Genomic DNA, 12120 nt, shown 5'->3' on the forward strand with positions numbered 1-12120 from the left:
ATCCCTTAGATATTTTACATATCTAAATACCTAAATATTTAAATCCACAAATCCCTAAATCCCTAAATCCCCAAATCCCTAAATCCCAATATCCCTAAATCCTCAATTTCCTCAATATTCATTATCTGAAGTTTCGTCACCGCCATAAATCCCTAAATTCCGAAAACAAGTTCCCCCACTCCCAAGTTACAAAATTTCAAATTTTCAGATCTCCAAATTGCCAAATCTCAAAATTCAAAAATTTCCAAATCTCCAAAAATTCAAAAATTTCCAAATCTCCAAAAATTGTAAAATTTCCAAATCCCCCAAAATTCCACCTACTTAAATTTTTACTTTCTCAAAATATTCCCATCATGCTCAATGTCCCAAATATGTTATCCTCCACACGTAAGGGCCTCACACGCGATTAAACGAATCCGACAGCAATTAACATTTATTACTACGACACAAGTGCTTGTAAACAAAAATAGAACTTATCTTTTATTGTGGCTCTCGATATTATCATGGAGATTAGAAGACTTGATTGTCTTACGTTAATGCGATAATATTTGTATCTCGGATATCTCTCACGCATCGTTCAGGAGGGAACATATGATTAAAACGATATTGCGAAATAAGCGGGGGACTGATACATGCGCAACCCTGGAAATGCTAAACGAACACAAACATAATTTTCATATTGTGTGCGAAAGCGTAGTTATTGCTGCAAATCTACCTGTATTTTCGAGGCTACGGCTACTACTGATAAAGCCGTATATGATAGCAACCGTCAAAATATTAGCCTTCGTTTATAATTCGCTTTAGCGATACGGATAAAAAGACGTTGAAATTCGCACGAATACGGCCAGATAGTCGCAGTCGGTGTCTAATAACTTTTCGCACCGGTATCGACGATAGATCTACGGGTCAAGCAAGTGCATGATCAGTTCTTGACTGATAAAGATATACCGTGAAGTATCATGTCGAGAGGTATGTACGTAGGACATCGAGGACGGTCTAGAAATTTCGATCGATTTTTTAATCGGCACGTTACAGTTGTAATTATATCATATCTCGATCCGAATCGGTAATCGATCATAACGATCGTTGTACGATAGACTGTGTTTCGATGATCGGTATGAAATGGAAATTTTTCGGTAATTCGATCGGGTCGGAATAGTTTTCTGTTACTGACAGCTGACAGGTGAACGACCTATATTTTTCATGAGCGATTATGTTAGGAAGCGTAGGATAACTGGGTTGATGCTAGGAAAAATATAGTTTAAACTATATTTTTAAGTTTAATTGTAAAGAAATTGGAATTATACAGTAGACTCTTGTTATATTGCCATGGATGCTCGAGTAACGGATAATTCATTGGCTATATATTTAATATGCGGTTCTGGTAGACTCTTGCTTGCACATGGCAATATAACGCGTGGGAACGTGATGCGTTGATATTTCAACGTGCGGCGATATAATGCGAGGGAAGTTGAAGTGTTGATATTAGTACGCGTGGTGATATAACGCGAGGGAGTATAGTACTTCGACATTTTAACGCGTGGGAATATAGTGCATCAATAATCCAATGCGTGGCGATATAACGCGAGGGAAGATAAAACGTTGATATTACTACACGTGGCGATATAACGCGTGGAAATATAATGCTTCGACATTTTAACGCGTGGGAATATAAAGTATCAACAATCCAACGCGTGGCAATATAACGCGAGGGAAGATAAAACGTCGATATTACTATACGTGGCGATATAACGCGTGGAAATATAGTGCATCGAAATTTTAACGCGTGGTGATATAATTCGTGGGAATATAAAGTATCGATATTCCAATGCGTGGCGATATAACGCGAGGGAAGGTAGAAAATTAATATTGCTACATTTTGCGATATAACGCGTGGGAATATAGTACTTCGACATTTTAACGCGTGGGAATATAAAGTATCAACAATTCAACGCGTGGCGATATAACGCGAGGGAAGAAAAAACGTTGATATTGCTCCACGTGGCGATATAACGCGTGGAAATATAATGCTTCGACATTTTAACGCGTGAGAATATTGGGTGTCAACAATCGATCACGTGGCGATATAATGCGAGGGATGAGAAAACGTCGATATTACTACACGTGGCGATATAACGCGTGGAAATATAGTGCATCGACATTTTAACGCGTGGTGATATAATTCGTGGGAATGTAGAGTATCGATAATCCAACGCGTGGCGGTATAATGCGTGGCAATATAATGTATGGTGATACAACGCGTGGTAATGTAACACATCTATGATTACACAACAAGTGACATATTCTGATGTTCTACGATAGTGCGGCTGCGAGTTAAGTTCAGTTTATTACTTCATTTTAATAAGAAACGATTGTTTTTCTTTTATAGTAGCGCTAACAGTGTTATGTTGGCTCCTGTTAATTTTCAAAGAAACTCAAACCGCCGATGTCGGATGCACCTTTGCTCAAAACCTAATCGTTGGCAATACATATTACGTCTATAATAACGAATATCCATATCAGTACGAAGGACAGCATAATTGTGCGTGGACCCTAAAAAGTGACTACCGTGTAAACTTGCATTGTACCACATTCGAACTACCCTGGGTAAGATGAGCTTTACAATTCAATCAAATGTCCATACATCAATAAAACAGCAAAAGAATGAAAAATAACGTATAATCGTTGCAGACTGTAAATTGCATTGGAGATATACTGACGGTCCAAACTAATTCTACCACCTCGCATAAATATTGTGGAAATGGCGCTTTCAATATAACATCCACTGATCCCACGATGGTGGTGAAGTTGTCAACATCTGTATTCTCGACGGGTGGTCGATTCCTTTGCGAGGCAAGGGCGCTTGAGAGACCGCAGGATTCTCAGGATTGCCGATGTGGATGGAAAAATCCTGTAAGTACTATGCAAGTTCAATTATCCCAACATAATTTTATTAAACATAATTAGTTCTACGTTCCAATAACCACTATGTGGTAGTAGTAATCGTACTGCAATAATTCTTATGTCTCAATAGTCCCTATACCCCAATACTCCTCATGTCTCAGAAGCTCTCACATCCCAATAGTCTCCATGTCCTAACAGTTTACATACTCAAACAGTTCCTACGTGCCATTAGTCCCCATATGCCTATCTTCTCAATATCACAATAGTCCCTACGTCTCAAATTCCCGAAGTTTCGAAGACCCTATACCCCAAATCTTTACATTTCCAAATCCATTCGTATCCAGATTCCTACATCCCCAAATTGGAACGCTCCCAGATCCCCAGCAGGAAAGAAATTCCTATTTCACCCAAAGTGAAATACTTATATCTCCTTAATCCTTATATTTCAAAGTCCCGAAATCCCACCTTACTTTTTCAATCGAATAAAACGCGTTGAGTACTTTTAGACAAGAATTGTCGGTGGAGTGGAAGCGGGTGTAAACGAATTTCCAATGATGGCCGGCTTGATCGACGTCACGATCCTCGGAGTGTGGTGCGGAGGTACAATAATATCAAACAGATACGTACTCTCAGCAGCTCACTGTGTCTATAACAGAAATACCTCAGATTTCGGTGTCCTAGTGGGCGATCATGATATATCCATAGGTAAAAACGTTTTTCTTTCTTGATACACAGGTTTGAGCCAAATTACAGATTCAAATATATTGGTTTTGATGTTCAGGTAACGACACCAATGCGGCGGTGTTGCATAAAGTGATTCAATTTCTCATACACCCTGACTATAGGAGTAGAGGAAATTTTAACGATATGGCTCTCGTGAAGACGGAGACACAAATTGTTTTTAATAATCGAGTTGGACCGGCTTGTCTACCGTTTCAACATCAGCCAGACACCTTTGGAGGCAATTTCGTTGAAGCCTTGGGTAATGTTGCACTTGCTAGTAATGTTAAGTTGGTAGTGTGAAGGATTTATTCTTAGATACCAGCATTTTAAAAATAATGCTAGATCTCAGTATTGTTGTATGAGGTGTGACACGTTCCAAATCCATTCATATGCAAATTCAAACATCCCCTTTGAACGCCTCAAATTCCTACATCTCTAAATTTGAACGCCCCCAGATCTCTATATCCCCAGATTCCTACGTCCCCAAACCCTATACCCCAAATTCCTACATTTCCAAATACAATCATATCCAAATTCCAACATCTCCAAATTTGAACGCTCCAAATTCCTATATTTTCAAATTTGAACGCCCCCGTATCTCTATATCCCCAGATTCCTACGTCCCCAAACCCTATACCCCAAATTCCTATATTTCCAAATCCAATCATATCTAAATTCCAACATCTCCAAATTTGAACGCTCCAAATTCCAACATCTCCAAATTTGAACGCCCCAGATTCCTACGTCCCCAAATTTGAACGCCCCCATATCTCTACATCCTCAGATTCCTACGTCCCCAAACTCTATACCCCAAATTCCTACATTCCCAAATCCAATCATATCTAAATTCTAACATCTCCAAATTTGAACGCTCCAAATTCCAACATCTCCAAATTTGAACGTCCCAGATTCCTACGTCCCCAAATTTGAACGCCCCCATATCTCTACATCCCCAGATTCCTACGTCCCCAAACTCTATACCCCAAATTCCTACATTTCCAAATACAATCATATCCAAATTCCAACATCTCCAAATTTGAACGCTCCAAATTCCTATATTTTCAAATTTGAACGCCCCCGTATCTCTATATCCCCAGATTCCTACGTCCCCAAACCCTATACCCCAAATTCCTATATTTCCAAATCCAATCATATCTAAATTCCAACATCTCCAAATTTGAACGCTCCAAATTCCAACATCTCCAAATTTGAACGCCCCAGATTCCTACGTCCCCAAATTTGAACGCCCCCATATCTCTACATCCTCAGATTCCTACGTCCCCAAACTCTATACCCCAAATTCCTACATTCCCAAATCCAATCATATCTAAATTCTAACATCTCCAAATTTGAACGCTCCAAATTCCAACATCTCCAAATTTGAACGTCCCAGATTCCTACGTCCCCAAATTTGAACGCCCCCATATCTCTACATCCCCAGATTCCTACGTCCCCAAACTCTATACCCCAAATTCCTACATTTCCAAATACAATCATATCCAAATTCCAACATCTCCAAATTTGAACGCTCCAAATTCCTATATTTTCAAATTTGAACGCCCCCGTATCTCTATATCCCCAGATTCCTACGTCCCCAAACCCTATACCCCAAATTCCTATATTTCCAAATCCAATCATATCTAAATTCCAACATCTCCAAATTTGAACGCTCCAAATTCCAACATCTCCAAATTTGAACGCCCCAGATTCCTACGTCCCCAAATTTGAACGCCCCCATATCTCTACATCCTCAGATTCCTACGTCCCCAAACTCTATACCCCAAATTCCTACATTCCCAAATCCAATCATATCTAAATTCTAACATCTCCAAATTTGAACGCTCCAAATTCCAACATCTCCAAATTTGAACGTCCCAGATTCCTACGTCCCCAAATTTGAACGCCCCCATATCTCTACATCCCCAGATTCCTACGTCCCCAAACTCTATACCCCAAATTCCTACATTCCCAAATCCAATCATATTTAAATTCCAACATCTTCAAATTTGAACGCCCCAAATTCCTACATTTCCAAATTTGAACGCCCCCAGATCTCTATATCCCCAGATTCCTACGTCTCCAAACCCTATACCCCAAATTCCTACATTTCCAAATCCAATCATATCCAAATTCCAACATCTCCAAATTTGAACGCCCCAAATTCCAACATCCCAAAATTTGAACGCCCCAAATTCCTACGTCCCCAAATTTGGACGCCCCAGATTCCTATGTCCCCAAATTTGGACGCTCCAGATCCCTACACCCCCAGATCCCTGTATTCCCAAAACTCCTAACCACCAAATCCCTGCGTCCTCATATTCCACGACACTTGAATCATGCCACGAATATATTTCTTTAAATCAGGTTGGGGATCAAGGGAATTCGGCCAAGGTCCCTCAGATACCCTCCAGAAGGTCACTCTAAGCATATGGACAAACCTAGAGTGTTCGAAAGTATACCCAAACGTCACCAGAGCTAGCCTTTGCACTTACGGCAAAGGCAAAGACGCCTGTCAGGTAATATACAAGTTTCTTATGAGATATTTAAGGTTTTTGAGAATCGAACACTTATGGAAGGTTGGTCTGTGCGCAGTTTGACAGTGGCGGTCCAGTGTTGTGGCAGAACCCTACCACCAAGAGACTTGTACTTGTAGCAGTCATCAGCGCGGGTACAGACTGTGGTGTCACCGCTGGTCTAAATACCAGAGTCGGTGCTTACTTAGACTGGATCGTATCTGCGACTTCAGGTACAAATTTGTTATACAGTATCTTAGATATATGATTTGACCTTACAATAATATGAAGACATAAAGATTTGAAGGGTTCTGAGAAAATAAGAATTTAGCAACGTACAATTTGCACTTCTAGTGAAAGTCTAGAGACATAACAATTTAAGTCACCAAGTGGACATACGTAGAGACATAGATATCTACATGTGTATCTACCTATGCATGTATCTATAAATATAAATATCTAGCAATTCAGATATCTAGAAATATAACTACCCAAAAATGTACCAATTAATATACACATGTATGTATCTACACATATAAATTTTAAGAGTTGCACCATTTACACGATTGTGCTATCATATAACATTGTCACGGTGATAGTTGAGAAACGCTGACTTAAAAGCTTCGTCCGCATAATTCGCACAATTTTGTTGTTTCAGATTCCTCATATTGCATCAGTGAATAAACATGGTTGACTTCTTCATCTCTCCGTCCCGTTTCGTCCACGTATCAGGACAGTTTTCATTATCTTTTCATTACAGAGGACAGCACGTTCTCGAAGATCGTTGATTGCGACGAACGTAAGTAGATATAGGGTTATCGATCGGAATTCAACATTATTAATATTACCCATTAATTTTTCCTAGAACCGTTACGGAAAAATCTATAGACAATATTAATAATGTCGAATTCCGATCGATAACCGTACACGTACGTACGTTCGTCGCAATCAATGACCGATTTTCGAGGACGTGTATATCCGTCCTTTGCTATGAAAAGATAATGAGAACAGTCACTCGTACATATGATATATCATCGATTCACGTTCATCATGCAGCTGCAACAAGCAGTTTGCCGTGTACCAAAGCTAATATTATCGTGAAAGTGTACTTCAATAAACTGTACGAACTGAATATTTGAAGTTGTCGTTTGTCCTGAAATATGATCCTTCTTGCAAATTGGTTACTTCTGCTGACGTTGCAATTGCAATGTCTTAATAAGCGCATTCTTTTGTACGTTTAGTATGGAATGTGGAGCTGCAGGCGGGTGTTGCGCCATCTTGGAACGACGTTGGGACTTAATATTTTGCGTATTTAAATGTTTATCATTTTTGGCACTTGAGGATATGACATTTGAAGATTTGGAGATTTGGAGGTTTGAGAAATTGGGGATTTGGGGATTTGAGAATTTGGAGATTTAGAGATTGTTAGATTTGGAGATTTAAAGATTTGAAAATTTGAAGATATGAAGATTTGAAAATTTGAAGATTTGAAAATTTGCAGACTTGAAGTTTTGAAGATTTGAAGATTTAAAAATATAAAGATTTGAAGATTATAACATCCAAAGATGTGACCACATAAATTTCTCAATTTAAAAATTCAAACATTTATAAATATGAAAATTAGCGCCACCAGCTTCATTACACACTTCACCGAATAGTCCAATACAAGGTTTTTTTTATTTAATATGACTTACTGAGGTTTCTCTACCACCTGACCGTCCCTATACACGAACAATAGCTCCACACACATCAAGTTAAATCTTGCTACTTTGAGCAACCTTGTAATTCACCCTCTGACCTCTCTGTCTCTCCCTCTCGCTTCTTTTTTACGTCTGTTACCCTTCCATTGTTCATGCTAATATTATTTGACGTTTACGTAAGAACGTTCGAACAGCGACGCCAAAGCGTCTGTCTCTTCGAATCGATTCCAATCCGTACCAAACTTATTTTTATCGAAGTAGTAACATCCTCTACGTTCCACGTTACGATACCTTATTCATCGTAAACAAGCTTGAGTTGCAATTCGCAGCGAAACGTTAAGAAGGCTAGAACCATTCTTTAGCCATAGAAAAACTAAATTAGAATTCAAGCTGTACTGTTTTTGATTATAATTGAAATTTTATTTGGAAAATTAGGGGGCGAGGTAATATGGGGCGTGGTAATAAGGGGCGTGGTAAAATGAGGCGTGGTAATATGGGGGCGTGGTGTGATAGTGCAGAGTGCAGTTATAAAGGCGTAGAGATGTGGGCGTGTAGTAATATGGGGGCGTTGCAATATGAGACGTTGCAATATAGGGGCGTTGCAATATGGGGCGTTGCAATATGGGGTGTTGCAATATGGGGGCGTGTCAGTATAGAGGCGTTGCAATATGGGAGCGTGGTGTGATGGTGCAGAGTGCAGATATGAGGGCGTGGAAATGTGGGCGTGTAGTAATATGGGGGCGTTGCAATATGGGACGTTGCAATATAGGGGCGTTGTAATATGGGGCGTTGCAGTATGGGGCGTTGCAATATGAGATGTTGCAATATAGGGGCGTGTCAGTATGGAGGCGTTGCAATATGGGAGCGTGGTGTGATAGTGCAGAGTGCAGATATGAGGGCGTGGAAATGTGGGCGTGTAGTAATATGGGGGCGTTGCAATATGGGGTGTTGCAATATAGGGGCATGTCAGTATGGAGGCGTTGCAATATGGGGGCGTGGTGTGATAGTGCAGAGTGCAGATATGAGGGCGTGGAAATGTGGGCGTGTAGTAATATGGGGGCGCTGCAATATGGGGCGTTGCAATATAGGGGTGCAGCAATATGATAGCGTTGCACTATCAATGTGCAGCAATATAAGAACGTTGCACTATGGGGACATAGCAATATAGGATCATAGCAATATGAAGGCGTAACAATATAAGGCGTAGCAATATGAAAGTGTAATAAAATAGGACGTGGCAATATGGGGGCGTGCCAATGTGGGGGCGTAGTAACACGAAACGTGCCAACACAGATTTGCAGCACTAAGGGAACTGCCAATACACAGATGCGACTGCACGGAGGCGTAGCAATATAGGCGTTACAATACGAAAGTGTGGTGATACATAGCACGACTATACAAAGCAGAACAAAAGCATTCTCCTACGTACCAAAAAAATGACACCATTTCTCTGGCAATATAACATGTATTCAACACCACGATTCCAATACTAATCGACAAAATGTCCAAACTATATAATCGCGAGATTACACTTTCGCGTGTAAATATTCGTACAAATGCTCGCACGCAAACCAAAATGTAAGAGGAATTAATCAGTGGACTTCGTTGACGAGTCAAACTTCAACACACGCGATCCAACCCAACCGTATATAGAGGAATGCTTACGCAACGTGATTCCTCGTACAAAACGTGCCGCGAATGAAAATTATCGAGCACGGCATCACGGCTGACCCTACGACGAATATATCAGCGGTTCGTCCTTTGGGAAGCCTACGCGTTGCTCGTAGATTGCTTGGGATTAATTGTACGTAAACAATGTCTCGTTATTAACAAGTTCATGAATGAGGATGTGACGTGAGACGGTTCGTGCGAGGGGATACTACTCGACGGTATGTAACCGCTTGACAGGAACAAATATCATCGCTGCCACGATATTTAAGATGATGAAAGAAACTAAAAAGAAGACGCGACGCAGTGTCCCTCTTCGATTTTCATGGAACTTTGTAAATAAGGAATATGTACTCCTCTCGTCGGATGAGACGCGACTTAGGGGGATGAAACTACCCTTCAAAGTTCCGACCCACAAGTACATCTCGAAAACTAACGAAGATGCAGAAGAACCTTCAACAGGGAAGTTTCGGGGTTTTTTATGTTCAGTAATAAGGTGGAAATAAATTGAGAGAAATTCAATTCGTTTTTGATAAAATAATTTGTTAGCTTGCTTTTTAATTTTATTAAAGTATGAAATGTACTCTTACAGTTCCTCTATTGAAAATTACTAATTTAGGAAATCTTTATACTCCCTAGTTCATGTATCTTCGAATCAGCATGTTAAAAGTACCCTATGCATCATAATTCTAATATTCCGAAATTGTTATATCCCTAGATTTATGTATTCTTATATCACTACCGAACTATGTCTAAATGCATGTATCTTAAATTGCTATATTGCAAATTTCTATATCAAAAATTACTACATCCCAAAATCCCAAAACGCTAAGTCTCTATGTTCAAAAATCCCTAGATCTCACAATGCTTAGATACCAAAATGCCTAGATCTCAATATCCCTAGAGCCCAAAATCTCTAGATACCAAAATGCCTAGATCCCAATATCCCTAGAACTCAAAATCACTAGATTTCAAAATCTCTAGATCTCAGAATCTCTAGATCCTCAAATCTCTAGATCCCCAAATCCCTAGATTCCCAAATCCCTAGATTCCCAAATCCCTGGATCCCCAAATCCCCAGATCCTCAAATCTCTAGATCCCCAAATCCCTAGATTCCCAAATCCCTGGATCCCCAAATCCCTGGATCCCCAAATCCCTAAATCCCCAAATCCCTAGATCCCCAAATCCCTAGATCCCCAAATCCCTAGATCCCCAAATCCCTAGATCCCCAAATCCCTAGATCCCCAAATCCCTGGATCCCCAAATCTCTAAATCCCCAAATCCCTAGATCCCCAAATCCCTAGATCCCCAAATCCCTAGATCCCCAAATCCCTAGATCCCACAACCCCTAGATCCCCCAATCCCTAGATCCCAAAATCCTAAAATCCAAAATCCCTAGATCCCAATATCTCCAAATCCCCAAAATCCTAGATCCCACAACCCCTAGCTCCAAAAATCCCTAGACCCCAAACTTCCTAGATCAAAAAATCCCTAGAACTTAAAATCCCGAAATCCCTATATCCCAAAATCCGAAAATTTCTATTTCTGAAAATTTCTATATCCCTACATCCCAAAATCCCTATACCAAAAAATTCCTGCAGCCCAAAATCCGTGTTACGTCTCTACACGGTTCGAAAGAGTACCGTTAGAGCAAAGTATCTAGTATGACGATGCCGTTCAATATCTCTGATGGATTACGTCAGCTCGGAATTTGAATAATAGCGTTATCGACGGCTAGGGAATCCAGCGAACGGAAATTCGCGTCTCAATCATGCTGAAAATCAATCGTACCGTAAAAACGGACGGGATCGTACCGCTTCGCGGGCGATATATTTATTAAACAAATTGATTTCTTCAACGTGGTTCGGTACGATGTGCCCTTGACACGGTTATTGAGTCGATGATAGTTCTCATAAATGAGTACCCTCGTCGTTCGTACACGGTTACTTGCTGCTGCTGCTGCTTATGAAAATTTCGTGCCAGTTTCCGTCCCGCGTAATATCTGTTCACGACCGGCGTTCCCGTTCGCCATCTCGTAGGAACCATTACGCGAAAATGCCGAGATTCGATCAACGGACCAATTGAACGTTTCGCTTCGTGTAAACGAGTTATCGGCGGCCACTTGCTGCAGATGACACTAACGAGTTCAAAAAGCGCGGTTCGTTGAATTCGATCCGATAAATCGAGACGAGGCTGTGCCAAAAGGGTCAAGGGTGCATTATACATAAATACCGCGGCCGTTCTTCTCCGGTTCATGGCTTCTCGCCCCCTCGCTATATTACCCGCTCGAGAGATATCACGAATTTATGCTACTTGTGCCTAGTTTCTCATTATTTGTTGCGATGGGGATCTGTTATTGAAAATGGCGATATAACTGGAGGTGCACTGGTGCCAAAACACGGTGTGGGGAATGTGGGAACGTAGGAGGCTTTGGAGATTTTAAGGAATGAAGTATTGATTTTACTGCGATAAATGGGAATGTGGAGGAACATCTTACTATTCGTGCAAAGTAACTATAATTTGTGGTAACTTTTAAGTGATGGAGACTCTAGGGACTATAGACTCTAAGGACTATAGGGACCCTAGGAAGCATAGTGAGACTTTGACTATAG

General features: G+C 40.5%; 1 protein-coding gene across 2 annotated transcripts; it reads left to right on the top strand.

The window, feature by feature from the left end:
* Nucleotides 1-810: 810 nt before the first annotated feature.
* LOC100883130 (venom serine protease 34-like) lies at nt 811-7272 on the top strand. Of its 2 annotated transcripts, none has more exons than XM_003700768.3 (8): nt 811-969; nt 2390-2607; nt 2692-2913; nt 3411-3609; nt 3686-3886; nt 5992-6143; nt 6220-6373; nt 6799-7272. In XM_003700768.3, exons 1-8 carry the CDS (start codon nt 960-962, stop codon nt 6822-6824), a joined length of 1182 nt encoding a protein of 393 aa, XP_003700816.2. In that variant the 5' UTR covers nt 811-959; the 3' UTR covers nt 6825-7272. The 2 variants fall into 2 exon arrangements, with proteins under 2 accessions (XP_003700816.2, XP_076389536.1); XM_076533421.1 differs by having other exon boundaries at nt 829-969; nt 2393-2607.
* The last annotated feature ends 4848 nt before the right edge of the window (nt 7273-12120 follow it).

The sequence above is a fragment of the Megachile rotundata genome, chromosome 7 (genome assembly GCF_050947335.1).
Source record: "Megachile rotundata isolate GNS110a chromosome 7, iyMegRotu1, whole genome shotgun sequence".
NCBI classification, from domain to species: Eukaryota; Metazoa; Arthropoda; class Insecta; order Hymenoptera; family Megachilidae; genus Megachile; species Megachile rotundata.